This window comes from Alligator sinensis, unplaced genomic scaffold, assembly GCF_000455745.1.
Source record: "Alligator sinensis unplaced genomic scaffold, ASM45574v1 scaffold542_1, whole genome shotgun sequence".
Lineage (NCBI taxonomy): Eukaryota > Metazoa > Chordata > Crocodylia > Alligatoridae > Alligator > Alligator sinensis.
The window spans coordinates 337,198-352,531 of NW_005841963.1; the positions used below are offsets into that span (position 1 = coordinate 337,198).

A 15,334-nucleotide genomic window follows, 5' to 3' on the forward strand; every position below is an offset into this window, starting at 1 on the left:
GAATGGGAGGAACGAGACCATTGCCACCAAGAGGAAGCGATGGGTGGTGGTGGTGCTCGGAGACTCCATTCTGCAGGCCATGGAAGCATCTATCTGCTGGCCTGTCTGCAGCTTGTCTAAAGCCCAGATCCAAGATGTCACAGAAAGATTACCAGGATTCATTTGGCTCTCTGACTAATACCCCATACAGCTCATCCATGTGAGCATCAATGATACTGCCAGGGACAATCTTGAGCAGATCAAAAGTGACCACAGGGGTCTTGGTGAAGGAAACAAGCTTAGGTGGTACTCTCCCTTGATCTTTCCAGTCAAGGGGAAGGGCCTAGGCAGGAGCAGACATATCCTGCAGATTAATGTCCGGGTGCACAGACAACGTCAACAGCAGGGCTCTGGCTTCTTCAAGCACAGGTTGTTCTTCCAAGAAGGATTGATAAGATGAGACTGGATCCACCTGACAAAGAGAGGGAAGAGCATCTTTGCAGACAGGCCTGCTAACCTAGTGGGGAGGGCTTTAAATTAAGTTTGCCCTGAAGTAATAGGGAAGCAGGTGACCTGGAGTAAGCACAAGCAGGAGGGGGCAACAGAGGAGGCCTTCTCATTCTTTCTGAGAAAGTATGGCAGTCAACTAGTTACACCTCAGGTGTCTTTACATGAATGCATGGAGCCTGGGAAACAAGCAGGAAGAATTGGAGTCCTTGCATAGTCACTGAACTATGATGTGACTGCATATGCATTAGAAACAGACCTGGTGGGACAGCTTGTATGACTGAAGTACTGTCTTGGATAGGTATAAACTGTCCAGGAAGGACTAGCTGGAAAGAAGAGAAGTTACTTTTTAAGTATGCAGTTTTTGGCTGGGATGACATAGTTGGGGATGGTCCTGGTTTGACCAGGGGGCTGGACTACATGGCCTCGTAAGGTCCCTTCCAACCTTAATTTTCTATGAGCCTATGAATACTGGTTCCCATAAATATTTATTAAAATCACTTCTATTTTAATACTGTGTTTTGTACCCACTGGGACTGTACATAACTTACTCATGTGTGTCAATCCTTCAGGTTGTTTACATTTCTTTTTAAAAATGTAATGCTAATCATGTACTACCAATTAAGAGTAAACTTAGGTTACAAAATCAGTTTAGAAATTAATTAACACTACAGCAAAAAGGAATTGTTTTGCATACATAAATTAGAAGGAAAATGGGGACTCTAACTTATACATAAACAGAGAAGGGATAGGTTTAAGTAATCTTTGAAATCTGAAAGCCTGGAAATACCAAACCATGCCAGGTAAGATTAAAACTACAATAAAAGATTATAAAAATGGCCAAGCATAGTTTACCTAAAAATGCAACAGATAATATGCATATTTTGACAACTGCCAGGAAGAAGCATTTTCCCCTCAGAGTTTTTCATTGATCATGTTTTCCATGTATGACTCCAAACAGTTATTCAGGTATACAATCATTGTGGAAGGGATATAAAACTTTATGATTCAGGGCATAAATTAATGTCTAATTCAAGCAGTCTTAAGAAAAATGGATTCTTAGGAGTAGGTTATCCACAAACTATTTTAAGTATATACATTTTCTCAAAAATCAGGAACAGCAGTTTTTCTATTACTATTATTTACATTCCTCTGAAGGATCAGCTAGTGACCACCACCTGGAGTAGCATCCTTTATTTGAACTCAGGCCAAGTCTGATCTTTTCTGAACTGTAAGTTATTCCTGTCCTCTTCAGCACTCCAGTATACAGGAAAGAGGAGTAAAAAACCGCAAGACCATAATAAGAAGATTAATAATCAAGATTAATAATTAAAAAAAAATTGTCCCCTACTTTTTTACATATTTTTAATTAAATAGAAGCACAGAGATACTATTATTAATTTCAATTTTCTAATCATACTTTAGAATCCATAGCAGAACCAGGTAAAGGCCAAATAATGAGTGTGCATCTTGGTACCAAACGCTACAGAATTTAAGTAGCCACTTGATAAACTTCAAATCGTAGAAAAGTAGGCCTGAAAGGAGGTCATCTAGTCCAACCCCCTGCTTGAAGCAGGATCATCCCTATTAAAACCATCACAGACAAATCCTTGTCCAAATATTCCTAAAACTACACACACAACTGTCACACAACCACAAGGCATAACACCTGTCATAGGTAAAGAAGAGCAACAACAGCATACAATGTCCTGCTGCTGCAAGAGTGGTTAGACTATGCTTGAGGGATCCAAGGAAGTGTGTCACAGAATTTACCATTTCAATATCACTTACGGTCATTTAAAATTTCAGTGGTTTCACTAGCGGAAACATGGGGAAATCATGAATTGTACCATCCTGAATTGTATGCAGCAAAAGTATTCACTTGTTACTGGAACTATTTGAAAAACCTATTCCAAGACAATTCATTTCCATAAAAATAACACTTTTAATCTTTATTATAATCAGAGTTTCAAACTTTATTTCTGGAAATGCAAGATTTTACTCCAAATAATGAAAAATTACTACAACTGCCAGCATTCTTACTCCTATACAAATGTATTCGTTTGCTAAATCATTCTGAAAGTTTCAAACATTTTTTCCTTAGTGAACTCCAAAGGCTAATTTTTAAAAAAACGACAATCAAATCACTATAGTTGTTTGGAGCAAAGACTAGAGGCCAGATACCATCTCTTCTGCGACGGTGTAATGGAGCTCTAACAGGGCTGAAGAGAAATTTGTTTTTTTTCAGCTCTTTGTTATTCCTGGTTTAGCTGTGATGGGAGGGTGGTGGAAATCAAGTGTAGCCATGGTGCAAAACTCTATGGCTATTCTGAGCTGCATCCAATTGGGAGAACTGACTAATTGGTCCAATAGGTGCTGCTTCCAATGCTGTTTTATTTGGCATTCAATAGTATTTGGATAAAAATATGCTTTGGGAGTGAGGTCATCTACTGACCAGGTCAGAAATTCCTACTGTTTTTGGTTGCTCTTCTTTTAGACCCATGACTCTTTCCAGCTTGGATGCCCAATGGCTCAGCTTCAACAGGAAGATGTTCTCAGCCCTGCCAGAACCACAGCCAATGGATGCTTTGCTGGGAAGTGGGAGATGCAGATTCAAATCCCTTCCGACTAAGCAGGGCCTAGAAACTTCGTCCGCTTTCTGGAAATTAAACTAAAGGGTGAGTGTGTTGACCCTCTTCCTCCTCCTTTCTTCAAACTAATCATTGTGGCTGGTCACAGACATTAACCCACACCCCCCAAAAAAGTGCTTTACTGGAAGCACAGTACGTTACTTTGACCAGGCTTAGCAGCATCTACACAGACCAGGCACTTCAGTGGGGCTTTTTGATGCTTTTTATCTGAAGCTGATTCAATCAGCTATTAGATAAAAAAGCCATAAAAGGCCTACTAAAGCTCCTGACCTATACAGACAATAGGCAAGCCAGGTCCAAATAACACACTGCCTCTTCTGGGCATGTGCTGGGCTCGGCGTGGAAGCATATGAAATTTCAAGTGCTGTTTTCTGTTTTGTTTTTAATATCTGCGAGCAGCCTGTTTGTTTATGATTAAGGCCTAGGGAGCTTTGGGCAATTTGTTTGCATTTTTATATGGAACTGAATCTCAGAGCTTATGTGGAATTAGACACCTAAATAGATCACTTTTGAGCATGCAATGTAGACCAAAATAAAGCTATGTAAGGAATCTGAAAGTCTTAACAGTTTGATGGCAGTTGTGCAACATGTAATAGGAATATGTGTTTCTGATAAATGCCGCTTAGACATCTGAGAGGTGGAAAAGGAGCTGGAACATTCAGAGTGTGTGCTGCTTCTGTAAGATGAGGTTAAAAGTAATTAAGTCACCAGACCATCCAACCTGTTGATGTTATTTTATGTGAAATAGAAAGTGCGTACCATAATCTTCTCCTTCCATTCCAATAGGTCCAGGCTGAGGAGTCTCTCCGTTCCTTAGGCAGTTATGAATATATGCAGCCTTCCATCTAGAATACTTTCTGTGTTGGACATTCTATAGGATGTAAAAAAGAAAAACATGAAAGTGTAGTTTGTATAGTCTATTTTCTGTGACTTCAACATCTTTTTATGATTTATGATCTTCAAACATTGTATTTAGTATGATTTAGACTTTCTACCTGATTCCAAAATTAAACAATAAACACAACCATAACAACAATATTAATTTTCTCTGCAATCACTTGATACCACTCTAAACATAATGGCTAAGATGAAGTAAAGCAATTAACTGATCCCACTTGCATGGGATCTCAGCAAGAGGTGAAAATTTGAGAAGCCTTTCCGAGTACACCACTCGAGTGTAAATATGGAAAACATAGTCCAACTATGTCAATCTCATGCAAGGTAGTACCATACCTATATTATAAGCAAGCTCTGAACACAGCAGCTTCAGAATCAGAAGTACACAAGAGTTACTTCAGTACAGTACCCGGATTAATAAATTTAGCTCTACTGGGATGAAGTGCTTAGTAACCTAGATACAATGCCATACTAACAGTTATATTATTTTGGTTCTGGGGTTGGTTCATGCACAGCCAACACTGGGAATCTCTGCATGGCACTGCCTTAGGCCACTGGTGCTCAATCTCTAGCCCGCATACCAGAAGTGGCCTGTGGAGCCATGGTATCCAGCCCATGGGGCTCCCCGCAGGTTGGGAAATTTGGCGGCAAGGGTGTGGTGGCAATTAACACAGCCACTTCCTTCTTGCTGCCAAATTCCTAAACTTCATACCCTAAGCCCCGCTGCTGTTGGATCAGGGCCAGGCCAGGACTAGGCCACACTACCCCTGCAAGGATGAGATGGGGTTGTACCACACCCCCTCCACTCTCTGCAGCTGACTTCTGTCCCCCCCAAATGAGTCATGTCAAGCTCCCTACCTCCACAGGGCTGAGTTGGGGCCAGACTGGCCTCCAAATCCTTCTGTACAGCCAGATGGGGCCCCACCATCCCAGGCACCAGATCCAGACCACCAGTAGGATCTGGGCTGCAGATGAACTGGGCACTACCCATCCAGGCTGCCAAACAAGAAAGGTTGAGCACCACTGCCTTAGGCCACTGCAGACATACCCCAGCATGCTGGACAACTCTATAGATATGCAGAACAGACAGTGTTTTTATAACAGTTACTATGGTAAAGAAATAAAACAAAACAATACATCTCTATAACTTTTGAAGAACTTGTAAATAAGATTTCTCATTTCTACTAAATTTCAAATATTCATCTGTCAAAAAAATAATGCTGTTGAATAATACAGTATTCCCTCAAATATAAGCGTTTTACAATAAAATGTTTCTCCTAAAATGGCTTGCATCTTAAATATGAATACGAAAGTAAAATGTACTTGTATGGACCATACAGAAAAAAATCCTTGTCAGTGTGTTTTTTATTTGATGTGTTACTTTTTTATGCAAGTATTTTTGTTATATAGACATAAAATTTCAAATTCTAAATAGACATTTAAAAGCACAAACTTATAAAAGGAATCTGTGGTTACAGTCTGACTTGGAACTTCTGGTGGGTTAAAAAACTAAGTTTTGCTTTAGTATTTTATAATCAGGGATCCTGGTTTTCTGTGATAAAAACTGGCATATTCTCTGATAAAACCTGCCAAATCCATGATTAAAATTAAAACAGCTCTTGCAGGCTCAAACTCTACCTGCCTGCAAAGCTCTTTGCAAAAGTGGGAAATCTGTGGGTTTCTCTGCTAAAAGAGAAAATCCACGTTCTCTCTGATAAAACCAGGACATCCCAGATCCCTGTTTATAATGTCGCTAGAATCAACACACAAAGAAGTTTTGTTGCATACAGTTGATTATCTATTAGCTTTGTGTATATGCATAACACCAAGCAACAAACTCAACTCTGAGTAACTTGTCACAAGGTCAATGGTGAAATATTTCACTTCTAAGAACGTTAAGATGTGCTATACTGGGTCAAACTGATGGTCCATCTAGCCCACTATCCTGACTCTGACAGTGGCATGGATGGATGCATTAGAGGGAGGGAACTGAACCAGATATATCTAGACTAAGAATGACCTATCCCCTATTCATTACCCACCCTGGAATCCACCAGTATTGGTTCAGACATACCACTGGAAACATCTCCAATTGTTCTATTCAACACCTATTAATGAGCTATTATGCATAAATATGTCTAATTCCTTTTTGAACCCGCCTCCACCACCTCCTATGGCCATACTATCTGCCTCCACCACAACTTGTGGAATTGATTGCTACAGGTGAACTATGTGCTGAATAAAAAAGTACTGCTAGTTTTAAACCTGCCACCTAATTTCACTTCTAGTTCTAGTATTCTGGGACTTAGTGAACAATAGTTCCCTGTTCACTTGGTTCATACCCTTAATGATTTTATACATCATATCTCCTCTCTCAGCCTCTCCTTTATAAACTGAAGAGGCCTAGCCTAGTTCCTCTGGGTATAGGAATTGCTCCACACCTCTGATCATTTTGGTTGCTATCCTCTGTACCTCTTCTAATTCTACTGTATCTGTTTTGAGATGCAGACACTAGAACAGCACAAAAGATTCAAAATTTGGATGCACCACGGATTTCTATAATGGCATGATAATGTCATTGTGACATTGTGTTTTCAATTCCCTTAATGATGCCCAACATTTTATTGGCTTTTTTGCTCACCACTGCAAATTGAGTTGATGTTTTTAGAGAATTAGAAGCAAGTTATTTACTTAAAATTGGTAATCACCTACATGTATAGGCATAGGGATATTACTGAAAAAGTGATATTTTTTCTGGACTGAAATGTAAAATGTGTGTATTTTCTCAGTATCTGTTTGTGATTTAGAAGGACAAATTGGGTGAATAATAATAATTTCCTATTTAATTGGAAGAATTTGTCTATATTCAAGACTTCTATTTGACATGCCTTTTAATTCTCAACAGCTTTAAGCATCGTATATGCTCTATTTATATCCGAGTGAAACTTTTTTTTGGCTCTCTTGGCTAGAAGTGACTTTTTTGTTCAATCTAGTTTATGCCAACATAATTCATGGCTTTGCTTCTTCCAGAATGGCTTTCTGCAATGACCTTTACCCACATAGTTCTCCTTGAAGAAACTTCCCACTTGGAAGCTTCAGCTAGTGATGTATTAGGCTGTCCAACTGCTCAGCAGTATTAGCTACAGAGAACAGGCATCATTTCATCAGCTGGTTTCCTAATAAATTGGGACAAAAAACTAAAGTCGATGCAGGTCTATATGTACTGACTCCTGTTTATGGGAAAGATTGCCACCCCTTTCTGTACCACCATGATAGCTGATATTGCCTCATCTGAGTAATCTTTAGGAGCGTAACAACCTATTACTCTTAGTCATTAGAAAGCACTCGAGCCTAGAGTTCACTTCTGCTTCTGGCATCCTAGCAACTTTTAAAACAGCAAAAGGCTCATCTTTTTAGAGTTTCTGGTGGCTAGCTGTTGGGTATGTAGCTGTACTGGAAGCTCTATTTAAACTTTCTGAGTTAAAAGAACTTTCGGGCTGGGGACGGAAATTACATATAATTGGCATAAATGATCGGAAACCAATTTAAATCTGTAAGACAACAGGGCTAGGGACAGACATTACACATAAACCAGTTTAAGTGATCAGAAATTGGTTTAAACCTGTAACAGAACATATTTTCAGTGCACATAAACCAGTTTCAAAAGGGCTAAAACTGGTTTAAGGTAAACCTGGTTGAATATAGTATCAGACTTAACTGATTTGGATCAAACTAGTTTATGCAACGTCTGTCCCAGACCCCTTCCTGGTTTAAATTAAACCAGAGTCCCCCCAGCATCCCAGATGCTTTGCAACCCTGGGCTGTGCTACCTGCTCCAGAAAACAGGGTTGGCCCTGCCCCTCTGCCCCCTAGTGAGAGCTTCAGTGGAGACTGCAGGTAGAGCAGGGGGAAGCAAGGCAGACCCTATGCTATGCAGGCATAGCAGGGTCTGCCTTGCTTCCCCCTGCTCTACCCCACTCCTCGCTGCATGCTGCTCAAGCAGGGATTCCCCCTTCCCTCCCATCTCCCACAGCACAGCCCCCAGCCCTATGGACCCTAGGCACGTGGTATGCTAGCTAATTCTGAGAGGTAGGGGTGTGTGTGTGTGTGTGTGTGTGTGTGTGTGTGTGTGTGTGTGTGTGCGCGCGCGCGCCTCCAATTTCACTGGGACAGAAAGACAGAACAGTGTCTGCTTAAGGCTTTTTGGAGCTAATCAACAGGTCAGCTGGTAATGTTCCTCCATTCCTTCCTTGGAAAAAGCTGCTTAAGAAGAGCTTGGACTAATGAGAGGCTTTTGGTTTTCTTGATGGGCAGATAAACGCTGTTGTTATCAGCCCTCTGCTGGCTCCCTTGCCTGTCAGGTTTGCCGACAGTATGAAGCAGCAGGGAGAGGGAGATTGAAAAGCTCAGTATCATCAACAGATACCCCACACCCCTTTGCCTCAGAGTACTAGCTGGGGGCTGGCAACACCCTTGAACAGTGAACGGAGAAATGCCTGGGACAGTACAAGCAGGGTGAGGGTTTAAACCCCTCCCTAAGCAGAGTGTCCTGCTGGGGATCAGCGATGCCCCCCTCAGCTCAACACTGTGGAAGGGAAGGGAGGGCCCCGCTAGCTTCAAGCCCGAGCCAGTCCACCAGGAATGTTCCTCAGTCCAGAGGGAATGTTTGTGCAATTGCAAATCGGTTCAACCTAGGCAGGTTAGACTAACCTGCAAAGATTGAATCAATTCAGGCTCAGGCTTTTTGAATGCCTGTCCCTAGCCCAGAAGTTCAGTGCACATAAACCACTTTCAAAATGGCCAAAACTGGTTTAAGATAAACCTGGATGGATGCACTATCAGACTTAACTGTTTTAAGTTAAATTGGTTTACTGAACTTCTGTCCCAGATACCCTCCAGATTCAAATTAACTCAGTCCTTCAGCATCCCAGGATGCTTTGCAATTTCCTCCACAAACCACATCCCCCCCAGAGTGTGGGCGGGCTAGCCTTTGCCTAATCTTTCTGCTCCAGCTGAGCAAGGAGGTATGCTCTAGTGCCCCCTGGGTTCTGGCTGGGCCTCTGCAGGCATTTGACTGCATTTACAAAATCAAATGCAAATACCAGTACATTGCTTATTGGTTCAGCTTAGACTAAGCTACAAAGATTGAACTGATTTAGCCTCAGGCTTTTTGACTGTCTGTACTTAGCCTTGGTGATAGGTGCACTCTATTAACATAGCTCCTTCTTCCGCCAGAAAATAAAGCAGCACCCACCTAACTCAGAAGTGTGTGTCCAAACAATGTTAAGAAGAGAATAACGCTGAACATTTAAGCCTCTGCCTTTCTTTTTCTCTCCTTCCTTGCAACACCACAACTACATTTTGTGGGAAATTTTCCACAACTTAGTTAAGTAGAAGAGGGAATTAAAAGAAAATGCATGATGCCTAAGGAAATGGCACATAATAGTTTGCAGATGGTAAAACAATTTAAATGATGTCCTATCCATAAAGTGTTATTAACAGGATGGAGTAAAACTTTTAAAACAACCAAAACCCTCACAAAACTAGAAATAAGAAACATATGCACTATAATGCAAAACATATAAACAATAATTACAATCTTAGGCACTACTTGTGATTTCTTTTCAAAGTTTACTTTATTCAGTCTGGCTCCAGATAATTCACCCAGGTTCTAAATTTCTCAACAGATCTCACTAATTTTGACTAACAGACAAATTTTAATTGTAAATAGGATCTATGTGAACACCAAAGTAAATAACAACAGCACAACAGACAGAATTGTTAATAGCCACTAAAAAGATAAAAAGCATCTAGTTATGCAAAAGGTAAACTCGATGCAGACTGTTTTAATATAAAAAGTTAGGCTGTATTGCAATTTGTTTCTACTTTCCCAGGCTTGTTTCTCAACAGCATTTTGTAAAACAGAGGTCTGCAACATTTTTCAAAATGAATTCCACTACTTGTTTCTAGCCAGAGATAAAAACTATCATTAATGTATTTTATAAAACAGCGTACAAACTGTTGCATGGTTATATTTAATGTGTAATACTGAGAGCTTTTTCTCACAGATAAGTTTCTTTGTAAATACTTAATTGCATGAAATATTTTTAAAGGGTGAGCAATCAAATGGAACACTAAAAGATTCACTATTTTGTGTTACGCTTACAATGTTGACAATTCCTGTTATATTTCATGTTAACTTTTCTGGTAAAACAATTTTCAGCTATTGATAATGCTTTTCTGCAGCAAATATTGTGCATGTTTTAACACAGGTCATCGACTGATCTGCAGCAGCTATTCTGAAGCAATAAATTTAAAAAAGTTATATAAAGGCAGGCAGGCAGGCCAAATGCATTAATGATACTTTCTACTGCTTTTGACACAGCTTCTACAAGTGCCCATAAAATGACCAAAAAGGCTTGGATTGTGGAAATAAAAGTGAGAGCGCGAGCGAGAGCGAGAGGGGTACTTAGCCACTTCAGTTTGAAGCCAGCCAAAAGGCAGGTTAATGATGGATCTTAAAGACTGACTAAATCAGAGATCCATAACTAAACCAGAGATTTCATGAACTCAAGCTTACATCATCAGATGCTGTGAAAAGACATGCACAGAGCAGTCTATCACACAGAGAGAAAGCTACAAGCATTTTTGCTCAAATCATAAATACAAACACTGATTAGAGAAGAACATTTATTATTTCTTAGAGCATATTCAGTCAAGATAGAAGTGGTTCTAGAAAAACAGCCTAAAGATTACTTTTAATAGGAGTTTCTTTTCCAACGCTAATTTGTAAGACAACTTTAACACGATCTAAAAAGGATTTATCAAGATCTGCAGGCAAAGAATTTGACTGTTTTCGGCCAAGTTGTATGTTATATGTATCCAAAGTAACAAAGTCTATAATTCTACTACTGAGGACCGGAACCCTGACTTTCCTGTCCAGAAGAACCTTCAGTGTTGTTCCTCCTTCTATATGGATTATGAATGTCCCTGAAATAAGTGGGTTTTTTCTATATTCACAGTAGTGAAAACCAAAAGGGAAGAGAAGATAATTTACTTTGACATATTGCTGAGGCATTAGGCAGTCAGCAGTTTTTATCTACTGCTCTCTGGCAGAATATACAATTCTCGAGGCACTGACCATCTGGACCCAGTCTGGCCTTTGGATTCTGTGACAACGGTCTAAAGGGTGGGGATGGTAGATCTTGAGGATGCTAGGTCTTGGGCAGCCTCTACTCCTCCATACTCTTGCCAAGGCATACATGTTGAAGGTCTTGGTGTGATAGTCACAGGACTCCATACAAGCAAATTCATCAGGTACCTGACTCTGTACTCTTCTGTGTACATCATGATCCAGAAGATCAACAGTTGCCTACTATATAACATAAACCACTACTATGTTTATTCTTAAACAGATCCGCATGCCTATGTAAAGCATTTTCTATGAGGACCCAGTCTTCATTTAAAGCTAGCAAGAAATAGAGAATCCAAACAAACCCTTTGGTCATGTATTCCAATGGTTAATCACCCTGCTCCCCCCTCCCATGAAAAAAAAAATTAATCTCCAATATATATTTGTCAGGCTTCAATTTCCAATTATTGATTCATATTAAGCCTTTTTATGTTAGATTAAAAATCCTCTTACCACCTGATATTTTTACCTATGATGAAATCAGTGCATTAAGTCGCATCTCAATCTTCTTTTAAGATGCATCTGTTTCGTTTACTAAATTTATTACAAGGCATTTTCTTCACCCTTACATCATGTTCTTCGTGCTCTTCTATATTCCCTTTCCAATTTAGTTTTTGAATCATGGATACCTGAGACTGTATCCTGAGACTGGTCTTTACCCTTCCAGTACAGAGATAAAAAGCACTTCCTTACTCCTAGTCTCTTGAATGCATGTCTACACACTGCAATAAGCCCTTTTTGCCACTGCGTTAAATTTCCAGCTTTTTTGTCCATTGTAGTCCCTAGATCCTTCCCAGAGTCACTCCCCCCACCCACCCCTTATAAGAATAGTTTGCATTCCTTGTTCCTACGTGTATTGCACTGCTTTGGCTGCATTGTAACATGTTTTGTCTGAATAAAACCAAGGTTATCAAACAACTAGATCACTTTGTATGCTACCTTGTCCTCAGCATTTACTACTCCACCTGTTTGGGTCTGACACAAATTTTTATTAGCACTGGTGCTGTCAATACTTCCAGATCATGGATAAAAGTACTGAATAGAAAGCGGTAGCCTTGATGCTGACTCTTGTGAAACCCCTCTAGAAACAACCCATTTCCTGACAGTCCCCCAATGGCTATTTTTTGGGGTATCTGTCATCCTAGTCTGGATCCCTTTTATTATGCAGTCTGTTATTCTATTATACTATTGTTATTTTATAGTGCTAGTTGTTAATCAGAATGTCAAGTATTAAGTCAAATGCTTTAAAAAGTCTAAGTAGTGATCTTTATAAACTAAACTTGTAATCTCGAAGAATGAAATCAGGTCTGCTTGCCAAGACCTATTTTCCCTAAAATTATGCTGATTAGTATAAAACATTAAGGTAGGAATATAATTAATCAGCTGAATTCTGTATCAGTTTTTTCCTGGGATGCGTGTCAGGCTAGCAGATAATGAGGCAACTGTCATCTTCATTTCCCTTTTCGAGGGCACACTATCTCTATTCCAGTCTTCCAAAACTTCCCTAGTTTTCCAAGATTAAAAATTAGCACCAGCAGGCTGGAGATCTACTCAGTTAATTTTTTAACTCTTGCGTGCAAGTTATTTGGGTCTGTTAACTTAAATATTTCTATCTTGAAAAGGGAGCATATTAGTGGAGTAATGAACAGATCTTATTTAAAGACTGGAGGTTTAAGTCTGAGTCTTAGTCTGAACTCTTACCCAAGGCTGCCTTTAGATCAACTTAGCTGTACCTGATTCTTTTAACTGGGGAGCTCAAACATGGTCAGACCTGTTGTCTCATCATTCCCTTGCCTGGCACCAGCTATAAAAACTGCCATGAGTAAACCATGCTATATCTAATTCAACACCCAGGCTTGGGATTGTCCTTTGTCTTTTTTTTTGTTCCTGTAAGAGGCAGATGGGCATGCTGCCTAGAGCCGCGTCGTCTCCCTGTTGAGATGTTAAGGTCTCATCCTTTGGAAAATCACCACCACGCCTTTGATGTTATGGGAGATAGCTGTCCAAGACACTCTTGCGGAGACAAATGAGTTTAAGGCTCAAGATGCCGGCTGATCTTCGCAGGGCTCCACCATCACCTGCCCTAACCAGACCAGATGTTCTGGGCGTGTTGTTACTCACCTCTGATGCCAATGCTCCAGCCTCAGTCTTAAGAACCCCTGACTGGAGTCTCTCTCTTAGTTTGGCCGCTTGCCCCGTTCTTCCCTGCATGGGTTCCAAGAAGGCTATTCCTTCCTTCTGATCCCACCCTTACCTTCTGGGCCGGAACCGACTCGCTCCCTGCCAGGGCGTAATCGTGTCCATACCTTCATCTTCTTCCAGATTCCTGGAGTGGTTATCTTCACCCCCTGGGACTGGACTCACCGGCTGAGCAGCAGCCTTCGTTCCAGTGCCAGTTCTCCCCATCCAGGTAAACTCTTTGCCAGCCTTCATCAGGTAAGCCGGGGAACCAGAGCTCCCCCTTCAGCTCTGCGGTTGGTCCTCCACCTGTGGTCTCTTACCGGTCTCCTGTTCTTCTCTTCGTCTCTCCTTCTCTTTACCCGATGACTGAATGCTCCCTTGGCATCCCTTAAGCCTCCCTCTTCCCCAGCTGGGTTGGCAGTGGCAGCCTCTCATTCGCCGTCTGCCTGACTCAGCTGTTCCTTCTTTCTCTCTTTGACATGGTTTTCCTTCTTCTTCCTTGGTCATGCCAGTTTCCTTTTTCTGGTTTTGAACCCTGGCAGCTGGGTTTGCTGCAGTAGCCTTTGATCTGCCATGGCCCCAGCCAGTTCCTTTGATTGTTTGAGGCACGGTGCTTTTCTTATCCGGGCTCACTGCAGTTTCTCCTGCTTCTTGGAGTAAGTTTGTTTTCTTTGTTTCCTCCCTCGCACTCCCGTGGCAGAGCATTTCAGGCACCCTGTCACAGTTCTTTTTAGATCTTAACATCCTTGTTAGCCACTACTGAACTGGAAAAGACATCATCTGGCTCCTTTCCAAATACAATTTTTTTTTGCTTTTTCTGCAGCTTCATTCACAATTTTACCATCTCCATCTAGTAATGGAAGTATTCCATTGTAAGGATTTCTTTTTCCCTCCAACTCCTTATTGGTCTCAGCCTGGCCAGTCAGAGAATCTTCCTCTGATGTCTTTATCTCCCCTAACAATTTTCTTCACTTCCTAACTTCTAATTTACATTGATTGCTGTCATTCTCCCCCACCCCCTGCTTTTCCATTTTTCTAATGTCTTTTTCAGGTTCAGTGGCTGACTTCATTTTGCCACTGCTACAAGAATAGATTTCTCTTGGGGTTTCCTCTACATATTCTTTGTACCTTTCCATCTTCAGGTGCACAAGAGTCCTGCTAGAAAGTGACATATTTCTTCTTTCTATAGGAGAAATTTGAGCAACCCAAGTCACCCATCAGACTTGCCTGCAGAAAAATCTACAATTGACCCAAGTTGGGGTCTTGAGGGCGTTGAGATTTTTTAACAATTCAAAGACCACCCTTTTAAGCAGTCACCTTGTCCTGGCAGTCTTACTATCAGGGTCCCTCTTCTTCACAACTTCCCTTGAGTGCTTTGATTCTTTAGATTCTCACTTTCTCATTTACTCTACTTTTACTTGCCTGGACCCAGGCAACCCAAGAAAACTCTGGCTGAAAGGCCCCAAGACATTAAACTACATAAGAGACAGCTCCTATGAGCAACTAACATCTAAAAGCCTTTGTGGGACCAGCAATGATGTTGCCAGCTATGGATATCTGGTTTACATGATCTCAAGTGACTCAAGATGTCAGTACTTCAGATGATTATGCTCTACTGCTTTGACAGTTCTTTGGCTACAGAGTCTCTCTCTATTTACTCTTCCCTTTGCAGTTAGCTTCTAAGATCAATCGATTTCTCTGGAAAACGGCTGGCATCTGAAAGATCATTTAGAACTTATATGCATGGGTATGACAGAAAAAGGCTTAGCTGTTTATTTGAGTTTGCTTGGAGGGAGGAGCAATATTCCAAGCATCTGGACTACAGAAGGTTGGAAAACACAACAAAACAGCATTGTTTACTTCTCAGTAGATGCAAGTCAGATAGGCTGGTTATGTCCCTTGACTGGATAAAATTAACACTTAGAAT

At 40.8% G+C, this 15,334-nt stretch overlaps 1 protein-coding gene across 1 annotated transcript in view; it reads right to left on the reverse strand.

Moving 5' to 3' along the window:
* Positions 1-15,334, reverse strand: part of VTA1 (vesicle trafficking 1) — a 75,513-nt gene that overhangs the window by 18,414 nt on the left and 41,765 nt on the right. Inside the window, exon 5 of the mRNA XM_006020679.3 lies at positions 3,897-4,008. Within this exon, the coding sequence (XP_006020741.3) occupies positions 3,897-4,008 (112 nt within the window). The remainder of the gene's footprint in view (positions 1-3,896; positions 4,009-15,334) is intronic.